The 26,948-nt window shown below is 41.1% G+C and overlaps 1 protein-coding gene across 1 annotated transcript in view; it reads right to left on the bottom strand.

The window, feature by feature from the left end:
- Positions 1-1,594: 1,594 nt before the first annotated feature.
- The window catches only part of LOC121300555 (cAMP-specific 3',5'-cyclic phosphodiesterase 4D-like), a 93,511-nt gene continuing 68,157 nt past the window's right edge, over positions 1,595-26,948 (bottom strand). Inside the window, exons 8-15 of the mRNA XM_041229126.1 lie at positions 26,569-26,741; positions 25,634-25,732; positions 15,040-15,204; positions 14,248-14,347; positions 7,843-7,997; positions 7,037-7,159; positions 6,089-6,271; positions 1,595-4,181 (exon numbers count right to left, since the gene is read on the bottom strand). Coding sequence (XP_041085060.1) covers positions 3,657-4,181; positions 6,089-6,271; positions 7,037-7,159; positions 7,843-7,997; positions 14,248-14,347; positions 15,040-15,204; positions 25,634-25,732; positions 26,569-26,741 — 1,523 coding nt within the window. The 3' untranslated portion in view covers positions 1,595-3,656. The remainder of the gene's footprint in view (positions 4,182-6,088; positions 6,272-7,036; positions 7,160-7,842; positions 7,998-14,247; positions 14,348-15,039; positions 15,205-25,633; positions 25,733-26,568; positions 26,742-26,948) is intronic.

The following is a 26,948-nucleotide window of genomic DNA, read 5'->3' as shown; positions in this document are numbered from 1 at the left end:
TTCAACACAAAGTGAATTCCAGAGACTTTATAGGCATTGGAGCATGGTTTGCAAATTAACAAACATTCAGATGGGTTGAAGACATCTGCAGAAAACCACTGCGCCCATCTTTTGAAATGTACACATGAAAGGTGTTCAGGTTCTGGTACTGAGAATATAGGGCTCTTTACAGCGCTTGTTTCAGAGCAACACATACAAAGAATAAATAGCAAACTTTACATAATATAAAGGACAATAATAATAATGATAGAAACAATACACAATGTCATACAAAGTTCGCCGGTTCATTATATTTAAATGGCACCTGTTAAATGAGTGAAAAATATTGCAAAGTAATGATGTAACATGGGTCTCATCAAAGTGTTGTAGTGAGAGAAGGAGACTTCACTTGACTGAAAGTAAAGCAAAAACAACTTGTGAGAATAAGAAGAGAGATGCTTAAACCTTGGTTATTACACATTGTGCACAGATTACATATATAAAGGCAAATGGCTATGTACAATTGACATACACATACACAGCCTGACATAAATTTAAATATATATTTATCAAGGGAGTGGGAAATACATTTACTGCTAGTTTTTGGAGTACAAATTCACTCTTCAGCTTGTAAAATTCATTTTGGTGTGGAAATAAAAATGAATGCCATACACAGTTAATCAAACGAGTAAATTCATTTTGATTGAACTTCGGCATCACCATGGGTTTATCAATACATAATTAATATTGCTCAATTTGTTTTAGTTTCAAATAATTCAATTGATTGGCTGTATCTATAAATTGACTTGTTTTAGCAGTCTGGCTACATTGGCTTTGAAATCGTGGGGTATCCTTACATGTGATTTAAAATACAAAACCAGTATTGCTCAAAGAGCGAGGAGAAGTAAGAATAGGGAGAAAAATGTATATTTTATAAATTAATTTGATACATTTTTCTAATTGCTTTCTAATTTCAGATATATACATACATCAAACTGTATGCCTATGTTTGTATATACAGTTTCAAGTACAGAGACTATTTTTACTTTTGTTTTTTCTGCATGTACAAAGTAGGGGGATTGTAACGAATGGGTGTTTTTTTCTATTTCAAAAGGGCAAGATAGGGGGGATGAGTGAGGCCTGTTAGTCTGCTGGGGACCAGGTAACAGGAGGGGCTGCACATATGCCTGTTAGTCTGCTGGGGACCAGGTAACAGGAAGGTGCTGCACATAGACACAGTGTTTTTAGACATATTGTTGGTTTTTGTCGGCTGCAAATCGTTTCTTATTGAAAAGACAGTATGTGTGTTTTACTGAGCCCTGGCAATGCATCGTCACACTGAGGAGAACTTTACTGACAATTCTTCATTGTTGACAAGTTCTTTGTTTCATTATTTTTATGTATTTGTTTGCTAAGGTATCATGTACAATAACAATATGTATTTTTGTAGATTTTAGTATACAATAGTGAGCGACTGGCATTTGTAGCACAATCTGCAGAATAGAAATGGTTTATTAACAAATTGTTAATTTAAAATCCTTCCAGAAGTGCAAAACTGGTTAATTAAAAAAAAAAAAAAAATTATAAAAGTGTTTAGAAAAAAAACCCCCAAAAAACAAACAAAAAAAGTTTAAAACCGCAAGTGTGTGTGTGATGCATTTGCACTCCATTCTGCTTTCCAGTTTTGCCGCGGAGGAGGGATAACCCTTTACAGTGCAGTAATAAACTAGATAATACATGGCTGCAATGACACAGTGCTATGGCATGGGGGGCGGGATTGGCACCTCTGATTCATTCAGAATAAGATTTTGGTAGGAGAGTGTTTAAACTTAAAAAATATAGTAAAAATAACTAAACACAAACTCCACATGAAATTCAGTTGTAACTGAAACAAAAAGCATTTCCCATTTCAGGTGTTCGTCTGTTGCACCAGAGTTTAATTCAGTATTAAGGAAATAGCGCATGAACATTCAATAAATTAGCTGTAAACTGAGGTGAACTTAAGTGAAAAATTGATATAACTCCTTATTGGAGCAACATACATCCGAACTGCTTGGAACTATTGCCAGCGATGTGAAACAGGTAAGATAATTGGTCAAACAAAGCTATAGTATATATCATCTTTCAAATTACAATTTTAATATTGGCATTAACTGCACCCATTTTTATGGTTCTGAAGTAGTTTTTATTCTCCACTTTTGTTAATGTTTTTTTTAAATACAACAGCTGCTTTCTGGTATGTGAATGGGTGCCAGGAATTAGCAGTTCAATGCTTTTTCCTTCATCACTGTCAAATATTAACTTCTGCAATAATGACAACGCAAATGAGCCATGATTTTCAGTACAAGAAAGAGGGCGAGGTTTATCTTAAACCCTGTGTTGGACAGTTTTTTAGGGTGTATCACTCACACTATAGATGGCATGGCTGAGCCAAGGGTAGTTGTAGAGCTACACTGGCTAGGGGTAAAGTGGTAGTGTAAAGGCATTGAAGTGAACTCTGTCAGGGAGACTGGCAATACAAAACACCAAAGGTATCTCATAACAAAGGCGTGTCCAGAACTTTTACAAGCCCCTTTTTGTTTTGCAGCTCTTCTTTTGGTTTTCCAGACTTCACATTGATTATTGTTTGGTTTCACACACCCTCTTGGTCTGCCTTGGGTAACACAAGTCCAAGAGTAGTGAGAATTGGGGGCTATGAATCTAGCCATGGAAGTTCCTCCCATTCACTTCCTATGTAACGCAGGAGGTGAATTTATAGTGTGGTAGAAGGAAATGAGCCAATTATTGGTTATTGTAGCTAAAACAGCAAGTGACAAAACCAGTGTAAAAAAAACGGTGTAATGATACCTAGCTTACATAGAAAAATGAAAGTGGAGGCTCTTTATAAAATAAGCTAGGTATCCCTAATTCTATAATAAAGACTAGTAAATTCAGATTTAGATGTTTGGAATTGATTTCCCCCAGTAAATCTCCACAGAGTGACTTGAATCTGAGGGTGATTCCCTTGTAATACCCCATTATACAGTTCAGTTCTATAACTAGGGATACCCAAGAACAATTTGCTACATTAAAAGACTATATTCTGTGTTTGTGATTCTCCTTCATACCCTGAGATTTCTGTTGTGTGATTTATTTTTTTGTTTTTCAATTCAGGTCAGTATTTTTGGTAAAATTGCAGGTTAAGTGTAGTGAGCTTTATAATGCGTTTTCAAAAAACTTACGGAAAGTGAGGATTAAAAAATAACTAAATAAAACAACTGAAATTATAAACGCTTGTGAAAATAGCTGTTAAAATTATCAAACAGTCTTTGTGAAATTTCACGGGTTACCTGGTACAAAAGTTCCTAGACCAAGTTTAGAAACGTGTCTGTACATCAACTGAAGGAAGACGATTTCAATAGAATTCCTTTTTCTCTTCCATTGTTCAGAGCTTGATGTGCCATCATTGACCAAACCCATCGCTGTGCTTGTCGTGACACCATCATGAGAGATCAAGCATGCTGGTGTCAACTACTTCAAAGATTAACAAGAGCAAGTAGCTTGTATTTGTTGGTCGTTAGGAAGAAAAATAAATCCTACATTTAAGGAGTTCCAAATGAACAATTCCAGTGTAAGGCTACTGTTACAGACAGGATCATTTTTCTTTTTGCAAAGCTGTAAGTGAAAGTGCATATGTGTTATGTTCCCAGCGGAAGGTATATAACATTTCCTTCTTTGTCTACTAAATATTCCTTTTCCTCCACACTCATTGCTTGAGTCTCTGCCTCTGGCACATTCATACTGCCACATCTGGCCAACGTTCTGCGTGTCGGGTTGGGGTTATCGACCTTCATGGTGGCTTTTGCACTGGCCGCAATGCTGTCCTGAGCTGTGGCAGCCCCCGGAATTCCTTCTCCACTCTCCGAGTTGTCTGTGACGGGCGTTCTGGAGTCACTGGTCTCCTCGTTCACAGGACTCTCCATGTCATCCTGCTCTGTGTCGGACGACTCCTCCTCCAGCGTCAGCTCGAACTGGAACTTCTCCCCGGCAGCTCCCCCCTCCTTCTCTCTCTCCTCGGGGGGAAGCGAGGGGCTATGCGTGATCATGCTCTGGTACCACTCCCGGTTGTCCTCTAGTGTGTCCAGAATATCCTGGGCGTCGGGGTGCACCAGGTCAGCCCAGGTCTCCCACAGCGGGTGCACGATGTAATCGATGAAGCCCACCTGGAATAGGACAAGGACAAGAGCTCAAACTAGGGATGGACATGTTCCTAGATTTTAATAATCGAATACACACAATTTACTAAAAGATTACACTATTAAACTTTACATCAATGTGCCACTGGTTAAAAATAATGCTTTTGGCAATGCTTCAATAAGTAGCTCTTTATATTAACATGAAGTGTAATACAAGTACAGTATGCGTAAAGCCCAACTTATGCATCATTTCCGAACAACAATTAAAGGCAACATAAGAACGTACAGATTATAATGAATCAATTCAGTGAACAACTATAAAATATAAATACGTTTGCATGAAGTAGCATATCATACTAATATGGTACATACCTCCTGGTCTTGGTATACATTCTGCTACATAAAGCCTAATAAATAAATAATGTAGTACAGAGTAAACATTAAATCATTGGATGTCATTAACTAAAAGTCAACAATGCTGATAGTCAATTTATCTTTAGTGTTCATTTCAACTATTAGGTCAGTTATTCGCTTCTTTTGTAGAGTGCATTTGGTAGAGCAAGCTGTAATGGTTCGGTGTGATTTACTGGTACTTCTGCTGCTTGTGCAAGGCATACTCTAAAGCCCATTTCACACTGGCATGCTCTGCCTGGGTCAGACCCTACCCGGGTCAGGACCTCATGTCATGCATGATTTCACTGTGCTTTTGATAAAGCAGGGTTGACCTGGGTGGGAGGCGCAAGTACACAATGCACATATCAATGCCCTGGAAGCAGCTTCTCCAGCCAAACTTCTCTGGATTGAATCGTCGGCCCAAATGCTGATTAGAGCAAATGTTTTCTCATCCCTGCTGCAATCTGGCTCATGGTGGGTTTCAATCAACAAAAATATAGCTAAACAGAAATGTTCCTTGCGTAAGTGAAACCTTCCCGCAGGCGTGGCTGTTCATTACTGCATAGGCTTAAAAATGGCCGTCAAGCATTTTGTCTTGCGCAACCTGGATCAAAGTGTGTCAACACACATCCTGAGGTTAACCCGGGTATGACCCAGGTAGGTGGTTTCACACTTCGTGGGATTGTGATCTGGGTAGGCAGAACCCGGGTCGGGACCCAGGTAGAAGTGCCAGTGTGAAAGAGGCTTCAGTCCTGCAGTGAACAGAGCCATTAAACAAACTAAGCCTGCCGCTGTAGTCCAGAATACTGCTATAAATAAATATTAAATAAATCATTATTTCTTTCTATGGCTCTAAATTACTGAAGCTCCTGACAGATACAAAAAAAAAACAGCCGTTCTTAAAAGTGGCGGGTGATACCAATATTGTTACAGAGGTGATTGGAATGCACCATTGCACATATTAAAACTAGATTTCATTATTCAATTTAATTATTACAGGAAACTAAAAAATAGAGATATTTTCCAAAAAAAAAAAAGAGATATCATACAATGCGGTATTGTTGGCGGTTATGATATATTTATTTATACTTAAACCGCTGTGGTTAATATTAGTAAACAAGCAGATACCAAGCGGAACACGAAACAGCCACGTAAGTTCTCAAAAATTCCAGTGTGACTCACTTTGCCATGAAAGACAGAGCTACATGAACAACATAGGGACAATAATAACCACCTGCGATGCAAGCATGTGTTCACATACCTGCAGAGAAAGGCTCAGCCACAAGCCTCGGGCTCCACTGACTGAGAGACTGAGAGGGTGCCTTGCACACGCAACAGAAACCCATAAATCACAAAGAAACATTTCAGCTTGCTACATCAAATGCATAGTATAATAGCGTAATCGTTTAGTAAATTGCGTGTACACGATCATTACAATATATGAAAATCCCATCCCTGTATTTACCCATTCAATCCAGAAGGGAATGTTAAGAGAAGTCCTGTCTAACTCAACATTATGAAGCCTCCCCAGTCTTCGGTACCTGTGACTTCTCGATGGAGGCGTTGTGCTTATCACACATGGGGCTGATCTCCATGTCCTTGTCGCGCTCGCGGTCCCCCTGTGTGAAGAACTCCACCATGATGCGGTCTGTCCACTGCCGGTACAGCTGCAGAGGCTTGGTAGGGTTGCTGAGGTCAGCGCAGTGCACTATGTTTTGAAGAACCTACAGCAAGACAGGCACACAGGGGCACAGTGCAGGACTTTGAGCATTACAGCTTATAGAACCCAGTTCTCAAAGCTTACACCAGCCCTGAACCCAATTGTGGGTTTCACAACTTCCCTGGTTTAGGTTTGTATTGAAAAAAATTTGAACAATCAGGCCCCTGATAATTCTGCTCTGAACTGATCACACATGAGTCTGAAGCATTACCAGTTGTTCAACTGTAAGGGAGGTACTTTTTTAACATTAAACTCCTGGCTCCTGATCATTTAAATAATATACTTAATTGAAGGTAGTTCTGAAACCCAGGACTGGGTGCAGGTCTTGTGAGTTTCAAGCCATAAAAACCCTGGTAATAATGCTGTCAGTCCCTCTGGTAATAATGCTGTCAGTCCCTCTGGTAATAATGCTGTCAGTCCCTCTGGTAATAATGCTGTCAGTCCCTCTAGTTTGCATCATCCATCTATCTGCAGTTATCCCAGGATCACCCCTAAAAATAAGAGGTGGGTGCAATCCAGGTAGATTCAGTGGTGCAGCAAAATGCTCTAAAAAATGCAGCTGTGGCAAATCCCCACAGGGTATAATCTGATAAAATCAAACCCTAAGTAACTTCACAGAAAGGCTGTCCAAGACTAGTTAATGAAATAGTTACAGTGTCTGACAGGTCTTGTTGCAAGTTGTGCTGTTGTTTTTGTGCAGTTTAGGGTGGAGGTAAACATGTATGCTGTGTAGTGTTGAGACCACAGGACAGGTGCCCCCCAGTAGTACCTGTATTCGGTCGGAGTAGTTATCCAGCAACAGGACCCCTAAACTCGTCACTTTCTTAGTCTCCACCATAGTTTTCAAATCAGCCAGCAGGTTCATGTGCTTTGACATGTCTGTCGCCAGGACCTGGTGGTGAGAAAGACATACTGTCGGATGCTTTCCAAGAAAATGAATGCAGAAACATATTTAACTGTCAAGACTGGTTCAATATTCCATGCAATACCAGTTACCATTGCAGAAACCCCTTTTTTGTGAAAATTATATTTTTCAAATAAACTAGGAGTTCTTTCGTGATGTAGGATAACATTTCCTTTCTTTAAATAATGGGAAATCTGTGAATGATCAGTATTTCTGGAGTAGTTTTTCCAGTGCTGGAGAGGCACTGTGTTAAGATCATAGCTTGAGAATGGAGCAGTGCATAACCTTACATGTAGATATTGAGGATGAAGAGGATATGGATTCTAATAGAAACAACAGAGATATGATCTAAGCAAACATGTTGGTATACAAATTGCAGAAAAAAAGCATTCATTGCATAATTGATATTGATATCTCGCCAATTTTGGAAGTGGGGATGTTTATCTATTCAGGGCTATCTAGATATTTTACGACTACAAGTAAGTGGGCTAAATTTAGAAATACTAAAAGAAACATATATTTATTTTCTTAAACACAAAGACATTGAAAAAGACTTCTAATCCCAACAGTCTGTCATTGAATTGAAGTTTATTTTAGTGTTTCTAAATTGCGCACTGTTGAGTGTTGAATCGTTCTTTATGCGAGTCCAGTGCTCCAGTGCTCACTCTCACCATGTCGATGACCATCTTCCGGAGCAACTGCCTCTGCTTCTTGCTCAGGTTCTGGAAGACGTCACAATTCTCCTCATGCAGCAGCTTGAAGCCCACGGCCAGGTGATGATTCTCCAGCACAGAGGAGTCATTGTACATCAGGGCCAGCTCCGAGTCTGAGCAAGAAGGGAGGGAAATTAGAGGAAGGCAACTGTACTGTGGAGCTCCAGATCTATTAAAGCCCATTGGCAGTAAGGTTTTGAGTTAGAAGTAGATCAAACAATTAACAGCTGTATCATATCTAAATTTCCTAGCCCCTTTCAATATCCTGTTGAAAAGTCCAGCTATCTGTAAGCACCAGCAGGAGTAGGGAAATGGTTCGCAAGGTTACTGGTTTCTTAATGGATTCCTAGCTGCTATGCTGTATAAAGCGCCTACACACTGGACAGCAGTTTGAGAGGGTGGACAACAATTTACATAAAGTGATATTTCTTCCGTAACTATAAAATACTATTAGAAAGACCACTTAGAAATATGTAAATAAACTTTGTACAACTTAAATGACAAATATTTTGACTGTAAGTCTTTCTCAATGTCTTCAACTGATATTTCAGTAAAGTGACCAGTGTTCCATGACTTATTAAAGTAGCATAAATACTATCAACATACATATAAAATGCATCGATATATAATGATATATATATATATATATATATATATATATATATATATATATATATATATATATATATATATATATATATATATATATATATATATATATATATATATAAATAGCACGCATGGTCTTGTAATGATGGCTCCCCACTATAGCGTTATAAAGGGTGAGCACTGTATACATTATTAATTAATCTCAATTGCAAATAATTGCAAGTAATGAATATTGATTAAAAAATTATGTTCATTTAAAAATGGCCATGGGATTGTACACAAAATAAAATTCCTTTTCTGAAAAACACATTTACGCTGTTCACCATTCTTCCCCCATAAATATACCACTATTGCAGAACAGTCCATTTAAAACTTGGTGATGTCAATCAGTGCAATCACTTTTTAATGGGGCCAGGATGCAATTCTAGTTCTGATAAAAAAAAAGAAATCAATAACTGGACACCCTCCTCACAAACATGCCGAGGCCCATTCTTCTAAAAGAACTGCTGTTCTATTATTAGAAGCCGTTATACTGAACAGAGTTGCCCTCATATAACCATTAATAGAGCTCTGGGGATTTTTACCAGCATGTTAGTCTTCTGTTCCCTGCCTCTGAGTTGCTTAGGCTAATTATCCCATTGAGAGACACACACCAACCAAGGCCTGCTTGTAAACAATGACTCTTGAGTGAATGTCAGGTTGGCCTGTGTGTGAACAGCAGCTTCGATACACATGTCAATACACATTTAGGAAATTATATACAAAAAAAAAAGACCAGATCACAGGGTCTCTTTTTGGATTAATACAGAGCTGAAGAGTGGTGCTGTTCAGATCTGTCACTGCTTAGATCTTTAAAATAGTGCCCTTTGCCATTAATTCAATAAGGAACAGAGGAGGATGCAATTTGTACATGGCAAGGAGAAACGTTAGGTTACTTCTGTAACCCAGGTTCCCTGAAAGAGAAGACGACCACAACTACATTAGGTATGGGATAGGCCCCTTCCTGGGATGATGCACTCAGTCCTGCCGACTGAGGGGATAAAACTGCCATCCAAAGGAAGCCATTTCTCTTTTTCTGTCAAACCTGTGTTGATCTCCTCTACCTGCCCAGACCGCCCCCCCAACCAGAGTTGGGTGCGTCTGTCATCACCAGTTGATGGTTGTGTATCACTCCTATCCTTGCGCCTTCGGTCATGTGAGAGGCTTGCCTCCACCAGCATAGAGCTTCCCAGCAAGGAGAGACATGGTTAGCCGACAGTGTCTGTTGTGCTTGGGGTGCAGCCGAGGGCACTGAGCCACACTTGGATCAGGCTCATGTGGAGTAACCTTAGTTAGGTGGCTGATGAAGCCCTGGCCATCAGACCCAATAGTTTTTAACACAACACCAATTGTACTTTGAACCTTTGTTGAACAAGGCCAGACAGTTGCGAATGGCAGCTACTCTGTCGACCGACGGAGAGACTTGCATCGTAAGGGAATCCAGCCAGAGGCTCAAGTAACCATACTTTACACCGGTATTAATTGGCTCTGGCATCGTTGAGGGTAAGACCCAGCATCAATAGGTGCTTCATCACAAATCGCTGTGTGGGTCACTGCTCCTTCCTGCGACTGGGGCTGATCAACCAGTTGTCCAGGTAATTCATCACCCTGATCACTTGCAGCCTCAACAGAGCTAGGATGGCATCCATCCACTTGAAAACATGCAGGGGGCTAAGGAGAGTCCAAATCATAGTACGGAAAGACGCTCCCTGTATGGCGAAGTGGAGATACTTCCTGTGTGCTGGACGAATAGGAACATGGAATCTGCATTCTTTCGGTCCAGTGTGATAAACCATTCGCCCAGCCAGACAGCCTGGCGAGTACAGCGGACGCCTGCATCTCGTTCTTTACCTGCCGTGATGCCTTGCACTCTCGGTGAGAGCGCTGCAGCAATTCCTCAACCGCTGGTCCAAAGGAATGGTCAGGGGAGGTAAGGGCTGCTTATGAAGGAAGGAGCTACATTTCCATGAGGCCTCCTCAGCAAAATTTGGGGCAACCACCGGTGCAGGTGGGGTCAACTCCGGGGCCGGCGTTATCGGCTGAGCTGGGGCCATAGCAAGAGCTTGAACCTTCTGCCTGGCCAGGGGCTCACAGGCCTTGCACGGCTCAGCCATTTAGTGAAGCTCTCAGGCACCAAGGGTAGACGCATCAAGGACACAAACATACAGGCTTATACACACAGCAATTCGGCTATGAGAGAAACACATTCACCATGCCATACGGGTGACCAAGTGTGCAGAGTAGGTGGGCTGAAACAAGCCGGCATAAGCAACTTAACAGCGGGGGTGCAGCAGAGCTGGGTCCCGACTGAGGAATCAGGCTTGTATTATTTTTTATTTCTAAATTGCAAGGCAGCGAAATAAAACCACACATATAAGCACACAACAGCAAAGCTGTGAGGGTAACACAACAGACATCACAGCAATCCGGGCAAACTGAAATTTTTAAGCAAACCGAGAGGACGGGCTGAGGATCACATGTTTCTTTTTCCTTTTTAAACTGCAATAGCAGAGGAAAACATAAAACAGCGAGCGCTGTAAGGTTTTAAAGCAGACTGCAATCGCAAAGAAAAAGAGTAAACAAAGCGCAGTAACTGGACAGGGGTGTCTAGCCTGGACTACGTGCAGTCACATGACTGGGGGAGCGTGTAGCCTACAGAGGAGTGGAGCACTGTTTACAGGCAGAGGGCAATGAGGCACCTTGTGCACCGAGCACCCGAGGGCGCTATGCACACTGGAGGTACTAAACACCTGCCTACTGAGCACCGTGAGCAGAGTACTGCAAGCACTATGCATGCAACACCATGTGCTCTTGCACTAGCTCTGTAGCAGTGGGCATCACTGTGCACACCGAGAACTTGTACCGTGCAGCACCATGAGCTGTTGGCTAGGTCTGAGGCAGTGGCCAAGCACCGTGTGCACCGTGCATCCTGCGCGCCGTGAGCGCCTTGTCACCGAATACCGTGCAGCACTGTGCATTCCCTCACTGCATTGTAGCAATGGGTACCAAGTACTGTGCGTACCAAGCACACACCTGGTCAGCACGTTGCGTGCACTAGGGGGACACGAGAGCCGAAGCCACGGTGGGCGAGTTGAAGTAGACAGCAAAAACATGGTAGAAAGATAGTATAGGGGAGAGCACACTGTTTGTTTACAAAGCCCGACTCACCGAAGTGGGAGGGCCTACTCAGCCGGCGAGGTCTACTCGACAGTAGGGATGCGGCAAAGCCTAGCCTCGTGGAGGACAGCACGGCTGGAAGAGTCACTCAGCAGTGGGTATATGGCAAAGCCTAGCCCTGTGGAGGAATTGTGTACTCTCAGGAAGAAATAGACAACCACTCTTGGGTACTGCACAAGCAGTCGCTCACACACGACAGACAGATAACAAAGAGCGGCCTACCATGTAAGGTCTTTTCAAAGTCGTTGATTCCGGGAAAGCGGCGAGCCAGCTTTCAACACGGATGCAAGGGAAATACAATCGACTCGATTCGACTCGAGAAACTCTTTTCAATCATAGCTCAGCTAGACATAGATGTCTTACCTTACCATCTTAAGAAGGAAAAAGAGAAATGGCTTCCCTTGGATGGCAGTTTTATCTCCTCAGTGAGCGGGACTAAGTGCATCCTCCCTGGAAGGGGCCTATCGACATCTCATAATGTCTTGGTGGTCATCTTCAAATTGAAAGGGAACTAACCCTATCTGAACAAAAATGATTCTGAAACTCCTTTGCAAGGCATTACCACTAGGGGCGTAACGATTAGTTATCTATCATGACTCATGAGTAGTGTTCCGCTTTTCGGGTTTTATCTTTTAAAAAAATTCCCTGAATTTTTTTTATTTTACATATATTAAAATAGGGATAGAATCAGTACAAAATAGTTGGGGGAAAAAAATCTCTGAAAAAAACACTTTACATGTGGAATATGATGAGGAGCAGTTCTGGTTTCTGATTAATAATAATCTGTGCAAGTGGGAGCCACATTTCCCCGAGTTAGCTGGTACTTTGCGAACGTTTGGGCAATCGCTGTGCTAATGGAAATAATATCTACAGAAGGTATGAACATGACATCAGCACAAAACGAGCCAGGTTTATAAGCCTTGAAATCATACAAAACAAAAGAAAAAGAAAATTGACAACTAAAGCATTTACATTTTCTGTCAGATATTTGCGATTAAGATTGTCAGTGTTACGTAGTGTTTTACTACAGACAGTACTGTTGCACAAAGTCACCAATACATACCTCTCTGCAATAAACAGTGGCTGTCAAGCAAAGCATAGCGCTCTGACAAACTCATTAACACAGTCATTCTGCGCTTTCTTTTTATTAAAGCGTGTGTAAAACCAGGATAAATGGGTTGCTTGTCTCTCAGTTCACTTTCTTGTTTTAGTTTAATGTGTCGCCTATATTTCACTTTGTTCTTTTATTGTCAGCGTGAACGTGCACCTCAATGCAGCAGTGGTTGCAACGCTATGCATTCTCTGCCTCATCTCACCCACTTCTGCTGTTTTTGCTTTTTGCATACCTGGAAACTTTGGTTTTCTTTTGAATATTCATAAACTGATTTATGTTTTCTCTCTATTCCTCAGCCACTAAAAATATTATATTTTCATGTAAATATTTCAATTTAGTTTTTGAGGAATCTAGTAGTTACTACGCCCAGCAATTGCCACAATAACAAGACTGATTCGCCAGCATATCAGGTGATAGTGTTTTTGTGAAGTGACAGAGAACCACGTTTGAACGTTATTTGATTATCTGACGTGTAGATGTCTACTGTATCCTAAGATATACAGTGCAGAGCTGCTTATTGCAATGTCGGAGTCAAAATAAAAAAGCATTTTAATCAAAATATTGTGTATTTCCTAGAAAATTGTACTGGGAGATTATTGAATAATAGACAAAAGTCAGGTGTAAATAAGTAAAAACCAGCGTCCAGTTAAAAAAAAATCCTGTAATTTTTCTGTAAAATTTGGAATAAACTGGATATGGGGAACACTACTTGTGAGATATCATATCCTATCGCAATAGAGGTATGTATTACACTACTCATGAGGTATCGTATCCTATCACAATAGAGGTATGTATTACACTACTCATGAGGTATCGTATCCTATCGCAATAAAGGTATGTATTACACTACTCATGAGGTATCATATCCTATCACAATAGAGGTATGTATTGATTTTATGGTGATTGTATGGTGTATGGAGAAAGTATACCATCACTCTTTGTAGTTCACATAGTGGCTCTTCAATCAAGAATACTTGTGTGTATAAATACATATTCTTCCTAACTCGTTTAGTTTTTTAACAAAATAGTCTTTAAATGCAATTCAGTGATAATTGATCTTATTGTGTATCATTCAATATCCCATCAGAGCCCTCACATGCATCCATACACATGTTGCATGGCAACCTGCATAGCGAGATGCGTATTGAATCACTATACACTACCTACCACACGGTAAAGGACCAGGGTCAGCAAAACACAAAAACAAATCTGTGAATTAGACAATAACAGTAGCAATAAAGACACTGTTTATTCGTTTCTAAACGCAATAAAACCCTGATTGTTGGGTAGTTGGACTTGTCTATACGATAGTTCTTAACATCTACCAGAAAGCAGTACACTCAAATCAGGGTTCAACTGCTTGAATAGAATTAGACAACAAGATCCACTGCAGCATTGAAAGATGCAGAGCTGGGGAGGCTTACTTGTGTTAATCAGAAACTGGTTTGATACCCCCGGGTGATCAACGTCATGGATCGCACTGGCAAAGATAGCGGCCAGGATCTCTAGGTCTGTAAACACAGCCTAGGAAAAATAAGATTTCAGATTATTACCAAAATAGCATTCAACTTCTCTTTTATATAGTAAATTAATTTAGTGGAATATGTATTTACTCAATACAGTATGCATTACAATAGTACCATTTCTAAAGGACCAGATATAATGAAGTACAATGTAGACTTGATTTAGTGTTTCTTCATACTGTAACCTGTATAACTTCTAAACACCTGGTTGGATGGCTCTGAAAGGTTGTATACAGATTCATAGTACTGGGAGAAAGAAAGAAAAAAACACCCCCAAAACCCACCCCCTGATTTAATAAGAGCTCTCTGAGCATGTTTAAACTTTTATACTTTAACATATTGGGAATATTTGTAACCGTTGTTTCTGCATAGCTTTAAGATCAAACACATTTAAACATTTAAACTAACTGGAATGTTTGTATCACTCAGAAACGCCATCACAAGAAGTCCTCTATCACTTAAATGATTGCGTATAAGACTGCATGCACACAGCATTGAACCGTGTAGGTAAAAGACAGAAGACACTTTGACTACATGCACTTACTACTACTGTATATGAACACTAAGGCCAAATCCTGTATTTGAAATTCAAATGTTTCACAACGGTTAGATGTCTACAAAATCTATCACTGTACCAACCCTTGTGCCAGTTCATTCTCAGTTACATGTAGTGCTTGTGTACTTTGCTCTCACCTCCAGTGCTGGTGTGGAGAGGAGCACGTGGGTAGACTGGACCACGTCAGCTGCGTGGATGTTGTTGTGATATGCCACATCCGAGTGGTAGTGATCTTCCAAGGTCATCATAAAGGTGATAAATGTGTCGACAGGGATCTTAAAGGACTTCAACAGGTCTCTCTCCTAATATAGGGTGGGAAAACCATAATAAACTGAAATCAAGGATGCAAACCTTACAGCTAGTGCTGTCAGGTGACTACTTTAACAATCTTAACACTTAATACCACTGGTCTTTACTGTATTAATACCACTGCTATTTACTGTATTAATACCACTACACTATATACTGTATATCAATACCACTACTCTTTACTGTGTTAATACCACAGCTCTTTACTGTGTATTAATACCACTACACTTTACTGTATTAAAGCCACAACTCTTTACTGTATTAATACAACTGCTATTTACTGTGTATTAATACCGCTGCTCTTTACTGTATTAATAACACAGCTCTTTACTGTATTAATACCACAGCTCTTTACTGTATTAATACCACTGCTCTTTACTGTGTATTAATACCACTGTTCTTTACTGTATTAATACCACTACACTTTACTGTATTAAAGCCACAGCTCTTTACTGTATTAATACAACTGCTATTTACTGTGTATTAATACCACTGCTCTGTACTGTATTTATACCACAGCTCTTTACTTTATTAATACCACTGCTCTTTAATGTGTATTAATACCACAGCTCTTCACTGTGTATTAATACCACAGCTCTTTACTGTATTAATACCATAGCTCTTTACTGTGTATTAATACCACAGCTCTTTACTGTATTAATACTACTGTTCTTTACTGTGTATTAATATCACTACTCTTTACTGTATTAATAAGAGGGATGGGCATTTGGAATTATTTTACAATTCAAATACTCACATGATATTTTTCAAGTACTCGAGGACTCTTGAAAATATTTAATGCGTGCACATGTATGTAAATTATCCTAACGGCAGCCATGATGTAAGTCTTATTAACCATGACAGATTGTAATGGCTAAGGCTTGTCATTTCACAATGAAAACAAGTGCAATTTGAAAATAATTTATTAAACATGAGAACGAAACCGTCAAAATTTAAAATAAATCAATAATTTCAATAACTGAAATCTGAGCGAAATAAATACATACTCCTTAGCCAGGACACTGAGCTTGGTGTACTTTTTGTCATTGATTTTCAATGGGTTTTGATTGGGTGGGATGCATGACCCAGTGAAATATTGCTCATTCTCGTTCCGATCGGCATTGGAGTCGGCAATGCAGTAATCCTCCCCAAAGAGTGTGTTGAGCACTGCGGCGCTTGTGATGCGGGAGCTTGCTGTGGGCGTGTCATTGTGGTTTGTTGCTTCTCTCTGGGCATCAGTTCTAGTGGTGTTCGGTTCAGGAACCCTGACGTGCATTTCAGCCAGTCTCTCTCAGATGCTCAGTCGGAGTGCTGGCTCCACAAAACGGAGATGCTTATGCCTGGGATCTAGCACAGAGGGACTGCACATTCAAGTCATTAATTTGTTCAAAATATTTCCCTACATCGCTAGGCCTACATCTGGTCACCATTCTGCCTGTAGTGAACCACGTGATTTCAGCATTAGCTGAAACAGTCCCTCCCCCAACTCTGAATAACAAGCTATTGCAAAAACTGTATTAAAATGTATTGTTAATGTAAGCATTTCCAATTTCATGGTCTACTTTGTATTTCACAATACCACATTTACATCACTTTTTTATTTTTTTTGTTTTATTTTACAAAGCTTATGAAATTAATCCAGCATTATTGGAAATCTAAAAAAAACAAAAAAAAACCTGTTAACAAATACTAACGTCCTTGGCGAGTTAGCCCATCCCTAATTAATACCACTGCTCTTTACTGTATTAATACCACTGCTCTTTACTATATTAATACCACTGCTCTTTACTGTGTATTAATACCACTGCTCTTTACTGTATTAATACCTCTGCTCTTTACTGTGTATTAATACCACTGCTTTTTACTGTATTAATACCACTGCTCTTTACTGTGTATTAATACCACTGCTCTTTACTGTATTAATACCACTGCTCTTTACTGTGTATTAATACCACTGCTTTTTAGTGTATTAATACCACTGCTCTTACTGTATTAATACCACTGCTCTTTACTGTATTAATACCACTGCTCTTTAAATGTTAGTGAGCGTAGTTCAGGGGGCGTGCAGCAGGGGCTTCCAATTTCCTGTCAATTAATACCTATTTTCTATTTAAGCCCTGATCACTTGCACCTTCGCTGTCTAGCGTTTTGTTTTTGTAGCAAACGCTCAGACGTCATCTTTTCCTGCTTCACCGTAATCTACACTTCGTTGCCTTTCACTGGAGGTCAATTCTCTATGCAGCGCTCCCAAGATATTATCAAATATTTTCCTACCTCCTCTGGTGCTGCTTCTCATCATTCAGCTTCTCCATTCGGCTGCAGGAGCTCCAGCGTTAGTCTTTCCTGCTCTTTCCAGCCTCCAGCCCAGCAACAGCACCGTCCAAACAGATATCGACATTCCCGTTGTCAGCGTTTGCCTTGTCATAATTCCTCTTTTTAATCCACCACAAAGATCTGTCAGCTGTACATTCCTTTACTCTTCGCTTGCAATCAAGTGCCCCTCCTCCGCTCCCAGAGCCAGCACAAATTACCGTTCCTTCATAAGATCCTGCCCTAGATTTCTATTAGCTAAGTTCAATGTTTTAAAGACCTATCCAGTCAATTTCATACTCCATTTCAACGTGTGGCGGCTTGTGCTTTCGACTGGTCACAACATGCTCCAACAACACTGCTGTTCTGCAACTTTTCCACCGGCGCCTCTCAGTCTGTGGCTACCATGGCAACCTCATAGTGTGACTGTGGGGAGTAGTAAGTCACCATGGTGACCAGGCAGCTTCATCCGCACTGCGAGCTCCGTGCCTCAGTACTGCAATCTTCTGGCTTGCTGCTGCTGCGCTTTCACAATCTGCGAGGGCTCGTTCAACTCGCCGAATTGTGACATCTAAATACTGTGTTAATGTATTTATATACATGACTAACTGTCCTAAACCATGTAACAGAGATATTCAAATCTAAAAGAATACGCAATTGTTGTTCTACACCGGCAAGGATTTTAATCACAATAACCAAATATATTCTACCCTGCTTCACTCAAGCCAGTGGTTAATTCTAATTTTAACCGTTAGATGGCTGTATAACACCACAAATTTTATACAGTCTCTAAGCTGGTTTGCTATGACTGTGAAGCTCGTATGCTCCAGCCTTTCTATACATTCCTGAAGTTTGTTGTCACTCCGAGGGATTTGCAGGAGTCCCCCTCCTCCTCAACCTTTGTGACATTCTCTGTTCCGTTTATCCACACAGATTGCAGGAGCTAAATCGGTATCTCTTGCTTGTAACTGAATTATCTGTGCACTATGAGGGCACTCTGTTCTATCAATACAACCGCACATTCTCAGCCAAAGCTGCTGCCACCCTTTCAGCTGACAACCATATCACGGACTGGTCCTGATCCGACCCAGATCTCTTCACCCGTATCTTTAGCGGCATTCGCGCCAATGCCTGCAGCGCATGCACCTCCACAGCGCACTCCACCTATTTATGCCCTAAGACAGCAGCTAGCTCTCTTCAACCCAGTCCTCGTCCCTTGCCCTCTTCTCAGTTCAAGACAATTTACCCCCCTCTTCATTGATTGCTCTCACTCATTGATTCCTCTCACTTCTATCATCACTCACCTTCACCCTCGCCTCCGAGTAGACCTCCCTCCATTCCTCCACCCTCGCCTCTGAGCAGACCCTCCTCTCCACCCTCACCTCCGAGCAGACCTCCCTCCTCTCCACCCTTGCCTCCAGAGCAGGCCTCACTCCTCGACTCCACCCTCTCCTCCTCGCAGACCTCCCTTCTCTCCACTCTCGCGTCCAGAGCAGGCCTCCCTCCTCTCCGCCCTCGCCTCCAGAGCAGGCCTCCCTCCTCGACACATAGTCACATCCCCCTAAATTACTAACCATCCTCATGTTTGTCCAGTTTGTCCTTCTGGTCTTTTGTTTGTTATGCGCTGGCATGTGCTGTCTTTTGTTTGTCTCACGGTGTGGTAGATTTGGTGAGGAGCAGGGGGTCCATCCTTTGGGGGGCAAGTGATTTCACTTCCCCGACCTCAGGGCAGGCTTCAGCCTCCCTTGACCTTTAGGGGGGTTCTCACCATGTGAGTCAGAGCGGACCCCCAGCCACACTCTGTTCTTTCACAGCTCCTGCGCTTAGCTTGCCTCACTCAAGGTTCTGTTCTATACTCTGTCTCAGTTCGGGACGTGGCTCCCATACTAACCTCTATGCCTTGTTCTTATCTCAGGTCCCAGGCAGCATGAAGTCTCGGCCAATTGGGGGTCTAACGAGCGCACCTTTACAGAAGTCTCAGAAGCTGGATACCTCTCCCTCTCTATCTCCTTTCGTGTTCCGGTCTTCCGGGACCATCTTCCTCCGAGGAGCGGCTCCCCGAGTCATAACCCTCATATGTGGTTTCGGTTGCTGGGTCCTTCGCCCCTGGATCGTGTCGGCATCGCTGCCCTCAGTCAGTGACCACTTTCTGTATTCTGTCTTTGGTTGTTGGGTCCTTCACACCTGTGCCCGTGTCAGCATCGCCGCCCTCAGTCTGTGACCATCCTTCTATCCGGTTTCGGCTGCTGGGTCCTTCGCCCCTGGGTTGTGTTGGCATGGCGGCCCTCAGTCAGTGACCACCTTCTATCCCAGCTTTCATGTCCAGCTTCGCTGGTCTGCTACTAGAGTGGGCCTCGCCTGCTCTTCTATCCTAGGTCCGGTCCTTTCTAGCCGGCACTCTGTCCTACTTACCGCTCCCTTCTGCTTCTTCTGCCCTATCTTTACCCCCCAGCTCACGCCCCATGAATGTGTATTAATACCACTGCTCTTTACCCCCATGACTGATTTAATGACCCACTTATGGGATAAGAGAACAGTGGAAGGAGTCCTAGGGCGGTGTTATTAAGAACTGTTGCTGTTAAGAAAATTACAATAGCCCTCCAAGTATATTTTACAATGTATTGTTTTCATTCATTCCTTTTCTGTAATTAGGTATTTATTCTTATTTATTTATTAAATTGCAAATACTTTACAATAAGGTATTGGACAAACAGTTGTCTATATATAGATGAGTTTATAAGTGTTTATAAAAAAAAAAGATTACTACTAAAAAAATAATAAGGATTGTAAAAGGACTGCGTTAACTCCGCGCACACTACCATTCCAGCACTGACTACAAACAGGCAACAATGGGAAACGTGGGTAGCATGCAACGTGTCCGTCTACATTTGGATGTGAATGATGCAAGGCACACCCAGCAACAGCAACCCCGAAATAAACGAAGATATGCTGAAAGGGTGTACCAGCCTCAGCACACATATGAGGAGCTCAGCAATGAGCAAGTCGTGTCCAGCTATCGTCTCAACCGAGACATGCTGACTCATCTATGTCACATGTTGCATGATGACCAGGCCAGAACAAACCTGCGCAGTCATGCCTTGTCTGTGCAAATAGTAGTGTCTGTATGTGTATCCTGGCTACCTGGACCTTCCAGAAGGTAGCAGGTGATACAGTGGGGATCACCCAGTCAGCTGTGTCCCGCCACCTTGACAGGTTCATAACCGCATTGCTGCAACGTTGTAGCAATTCACTTGCTCCATGAAATGGGTGTAAGTTTCACCCACCTGTCCCTTTAATTAGGGTCAGTAGCCTGGCCAGGTTAAAACTCATTTTCCCATAGTTCCTTGCTATCACCCTCTGTTCATCCTCTCCCCCATTGGCTCATTCAGGTATCCACTTCTCCAATCTCAGAGCTCCTTGGAAGCCAGTACCGGTATTAAAGCTGGCTGGCTAGGCCAGGGAGGTCTCCATTTTTTTCTCTTGAGGAATCCATTTACGAACAAATAGCATATTACTTAATTAACAGAGTAACTTTAACTATTTTAGATACATACTGGTGCATCCATTTTCCCTTTTCATAAACTTGTACTTCATCTAAACCTTTCTTTTTTATTTACACTGTTACTTGTTTAAGTTTAGTTGCTGTTCAAGGTCTGTCTAGGGGTATTTTTTGGTAGTGTGTTCAGTCTCCATTTTGTTTCTGATTCTCCTGATATTTTCCAAACGGCTGTTCACCATTCAACCGGGTACTACTCGACAGATTCACCATTTTCAACGATTGCTATTTTTTCATCAACCTTCATACACCATCATCAGTACAGGACTCTATTCGGGACTTCATTATTTGTTGGTGAGATTATTCCTTTTCTGTTTGCTGGTTTTTTCTACTTTACTTTGATACTTTTGTTCCTGTAGTTTTGGTTTTGTTCTTTTGTTACTTTGGATTACATGTGCATTGCTTCACTGGACTTGTTAGGCCTAAATTTCATTTATCATCCATTGCCATCAAGACTGTCTTTGTAATTGTTTTCCCTGTATAATTATTCATTCACCTTCGTCTCTTTTGCCTGTCCATGTGTTAGTTGTATATTGGAAAAGTGTTTGTGTGTGTTGGTTTATTGGAGGCCCACCGGACACCGCATTCATTTCACTTTAATGTTAGTTTGTTTGGATGTTTGTTTAATTCACTTTACTTTCTTACTCACCTGTACCTTCCACTAAATGTTATCTGCAATAAGTTGTTGCCATTATATTTCAGTTATTACATTATAGTTTACAACAATAAACCATTTGTTTGTGAAATTGACACCTCTGACGTCCCTGCTTTTGCTGTCTGTCACTCTTGCTGACTTAATTAGTTATAGATATTGGGCCAGTAGTATCTCCTTAGGGAGGACAGTACAACTGCTTCTCAGTTGTGCAGAGTGATCGTTGCAACGTGCTGAGGAACAGAGGAACAATTCCCCAGTACCAGAGCAAATGGAGGAGATAATGCAGGGTTTTTATGAGGTTGCGCACCTGCCGCACATGGTAGGTGCAATTAACTGCACCCATATTGCTATCCGGGCACCTGTTCCGGTTGTCCTGTTCTATCAGGATTCCAGTTGTATTCGGAATAGGGGGAAATTTGAATAGCTATTCCATGCCATGTAAACAGAGTATTCCAAATGAATCCGTCTGTATTCTGGATACCAGTATTCCGAAATCGTGATACCGAATACCCACTTAGTATAAGGATAACATCGGAATACTAGTCTTTCTAGAAACCAGTTATTTTCTAGATACATGAGTCATCTTTTTATAATCTATATTATATAAGACGATGGCTTGTTTGCCCAACAAAGCCTTTGCAAAAACTGGGCACAAATCTATTAGTACTTGAAAGACCCCAAACTGGTCAAAGGGTGGTCACACCAAATGCTGATTTGATGTAGCTTTTTCTTCTGTTCACTCACTTTGCATTTTGTTAATTGATAAATATAAACTATTAACATGTCTATTTTTGAAAGCATTTTTTCACACCTGCCTCAAACTTTTGCACAGTACAGTACTTAATACAATTACAACTCTGTCAAGAAATCATGCAGTTTATTCTTAAATTGCAATAGATATCTGGGTCTGCAGCTTTAGTTTGGACTGGAACTCATTCCAGGGTCATGGGGCATTGTGACGGAAAGATGAGTTCTGGTGATGAATCTTCCTCCCAACCTGTGAGGGCGCTAAAGAACGGGAGGAGAAGTATCTGGAAGGGCAGGCCTGACAGTTCGTTTCCGGGTCAGGGAAGTGGGTCAGCCTGGAGGGAAGCGCGACTCTGTTGTAAGACCGTATTGATTTGAGAGGTAAACGAGAGGCAGCTGCAAGTAATAAGGCAGCTGCAACCGTTTATCTCGATATCATGCGGGATTACATATAGGGGCCAGGGTAACGCTGATTTTCTCCTTCGTTTGGGTTAACGCTTGGAGAGAGAAGGATCGAGAGAGGAGCTCTCGTTGTAAAGAGGAATTTGTTTGTAATTGTCTGCGTTTTTCACCACCAGACAGTTAACTCACCTATCCGGAGCTGTCGACCAGGGTCAGCACAATCCGGCTCACCACTGCACGGAACCGTCACAAAATACAGTGTCTTCACCCACCACAAGCACGTCTGCACTCACCCAGGACTGGTGACCGTGTGTTCGTTTTGTTCGGGACTGTGTCCTATTATTGCTATCCCCGTGCTTTACACATTGTTGTGTATAGCCGGGGATTTATTATTTAACGGTCACCAGACCTGGATTATAAATAAAAGCACCTTTCCACTGGAAACTGTTGTCTGCCTGTCACTCCTGCATCGCATCACCGCTATACCTGTTTCCCTCCACTAGCCACTTTGCCACAGGCATAATAAGCAAAGGTTCCTTTACCAGCCTCAGTACGCACATCTGAGGCTGTGGTTATTATGGGAAGCTATAAGGTATTCATTTAAATAAGTATATTCATATAATTTACATAGCCTTATATACTAGCATATGCTTCAATACAATACTTATACAATGCTTCAACCTACGTAAAGCCAAAGAAGTCCAGCCTACCAAATTGTATAATATACAACGATGTGTATTAAATCTTGTATTTGTAATATACTTCAATGCTGCATGATAAAGTACAGTTTAGCTAAAGTTGATGGTAATGCAAACCTATATGCTGTATCACCATAGTCAATTTGCGGCAAAAACATACAAGCAATAAGCCTCTTTTTTGTGTTTCCATATATAACATGTTCATATCATAGTGACGTTTATAGCGTATTCCCATGCCCAATAGACGAGTGTGGAATGCATTCACCTCTGTCCAGCACACTGCCTTCTTTCTGTTCCTTTAATACGGTCCTATTAGCATATGGTAATGCATCGGTAATTAGAAACATATAATGCAAATGTATTCTAGGTGGGCATTCAATATGCACATAGAGCAATCAAATTTGAATTGGGCGAAAGCCCTAATTCGTCTGAATATACCAATATCTGTGCGATAATTGCAATGTGCTAGTTCCAATAACTGTGTACCGCTGGCTCAAACAGTGTCGGAGTAACAGTCTTCTCTGGAGTTGGGTACAATAGTACAAATGTACAATAGTACAGAACCCCAACCCCTCATCGGATGGGCGGATCAGTTATGTGTTTTATCACTGTATTGATATGATGGACAGCGGTAGTGTGTTTACATATACAGTTATATGTGTTCTTCACTGATCTACAGGCATATCGGCATCCAACGAGTACCATCAAAGTATGGAAATGAATATTGAGAGAAGGATGAGGAGGGGGGGGGGTGTCCTGCCTGTTATCTTTGCTGTGTGTTGATTCACATCTGTAAATTAATTGTATAAATATGTCATACACCCATCTTGTGGCCCATTGCTTTATTTGGCTATTCCATAGGTTGCTGTGCATTACGGGTGTAGGGGTGGGCAGCTGCAGTTCGGGGAGCCAAACACCGACAGGGCACTCTTGCTGTGAAAGACATACTAACGTTTTCCTAAAGCCAGCCCTGTGATACAATCAACCAATCAAAAACCTGTATTTTCTCTGCAGCAGTCCAATCATAAGTTAGCAGAAGGGGGACAAACTGTTCTGTTAACTATAATTTCTGGCCGTTGTTAAGCAGCTGTCCAGTCTGCTGAATGTCGATGTTGCTAATTGTACAGAGACTGTTACTTTATTGAAAAATCATAGTAGGCTACAATTAACATTTTAGGAGCGTATTTAGAATTAATTATTATTCTTACAAAAAAAATGGCATAATGAAAAAAATCCATTCTTACAAACTGGGCTTAATCATGATGTTCAAATGGGTGAGTAGAATGAATAACATAACACATTTCTGTGCATTGTGTATATAAAAATGACTAATTGATGTTTACTTTGCAGGTGAATGAACTCATTACATTTACAAATTAGAGTGTGCTACCACAGTAGACTTTGTCACGGCACGACTTATATAAAAAAAAAAAAAAATCATTCAGAAAAAAACAGTATTCAAAGCCTATTTTTATTATTTTACTTCAAAAACATACAGCTATGTCGGATCAGCTGGCCTTTAAAGAAACATATATAGTATTTCCTTGTGATACAATACTGTCTGTGTTCAATTGTATTTTTGAATGGTCCGTATGTATGTGTGCACGATATATTGTGTGGTCTTGTCTGCTGTCATATCGGTACATACTGTGGCGACACCAATGATAGCAGCTTGTGGGGTAATGCCATTACTAATGGTGACTGTCATTCTGCATTCTTGCTTGGCTGTTGTGTGCAGTTGCTATATTGGTAATGAATGCGCAGACGGTTTTGCGAGGCACAAACAGATTTGCGAATTACTAAAAGAACTGCTATATTCCAATGTCACGTAACTGCTTTGTGCCATTTTGGAAAATCTCTCATTTTGTGCCAAAGCACTATTTTTTGCAAGGCACAAATTTAGCGAGGGGATTGCGCGAAGATCAAAGATCGGGCCCATACTGTATATTAGTTGGAGTAGATCAGCTTTTGACAACAAATGATTGAGCACAGTAGAGCAAACCAGTTTGGAGAATCAATAAAAACATGACCGGAGTAGAACAGTGCAGATTTACCTGGAAGATGGTGTACATTATAACTGTTAATGGCCGATTTCCAGAATATTCTGCTATCTTAAAAACATTAAGGCCCCATCTGTTGATTTCTTCTAGTTCCTGAAATGTAAAGACAAAATGAATAAGCAGAATAGAGATCTGCACCAGAACACATACTGCAGATGCAGTAGCACAATGCTAGCTGCAACGGGAGGAGCCATTGTTCGAACCGTAGTCATTGGCAGCATTATAAGTTACTACGTTGTGTGTCAGGTGTCTCTTCTATAACAGGCTTCATCTTGTGCAGTTTGTGCAGCTGAAATAGTGTGAAGTAATGTTTATCATAACAAGAGATGTTATTATAAATCACAAAAACCAAGATGGCACTCACCAACTACTATTAAACATAAATGTATTTTGTTTTACTTCAGAATTGTGGTGTATGTTCTAAGCAAGGGATGACTTCTATACAAAAAAGATACTTCTACGCATTCTACAGAAAAACTATTAGGAGCAAATGTGAACCCATCAAATCACCTGCAAATGAAAGGAGAGAAACACTTTTCTGTACACTGAAATGTGTGCCAGAGTTGGGGTCAATTCCAATTCCATTTGTAATTCCAATTCCATTTTAATCAATTCCAATTCCTATTCCAATCATTTTACAACAAAGGCTTTACTGAGCAAACAAATAATGAGCTGTCAGGTAACCCAATAAAGCCGCTGGCATAAACCTCAGTAAAGACTATGCCATAAAATGGAATAGGAATTAGAATTGTATAAAATGTAACTGTGCCCAACTCTGATGTGTGCTATTTTTTTTTTTAGCATGTACACATTGGTTTCCTTTGTATATTTTCAGTACTGTCATAAAAGCTGCTATAGAAGCATGCTGGGGTTTATTTTAATATTCGACTGCTACTAGTATTATTACTAATGCTTATACTAATACTAACCTTTGTCAAAGGTCCTTCCTTATCGGTCTTGACTCCGAAGCGAGGGATGCTGCAGGTATTCAGGCTGGTACTATGCGTTAACTTCTTAACCCCGCTAATCTGGCACATGGGCCTCTTTGTCTTGTCCTTGTCTTTTTGTATCGGAGACATGATTTCCACTTCATGCTGTTTATCTGAAAAAAAAAACAAGTAATGTTACATGAACACCAAGTGCAAAATTCCCCCCCCCCCCATGTGCTTCTGATTGTTCATCATCTAGTTCTAGCTATTACATGCCTTTCCTATCTTCCACTCTGAGTTTCATTTCATCGGATGTGCTGTGAATGGGAGCCTCTGTGACATCTGTTTGCTGAAACTGTATTGTGCCACTTGTGAATGGG

The sequence above is a fragment of the Polyodon spathula genome, chromosome 26 (assembly GCF_017654505.1).
Source record: "Polyodon spathula isolate WHYD16114869_AA chromosome 26, ASM1765450v1, whole genome shotgun sequence".
NCBI classification, from domain to species: Eukaryota; Metazoa; Chordata; class Actinopteri; order Acipenseriformes; family Polyodontidae; genus Polyodon; species Polyodon spathula.
Note: the sequence above shows the minus strand (reverse complement) of the source record. Positions and strands in the feature narration are given on the sequence as shown.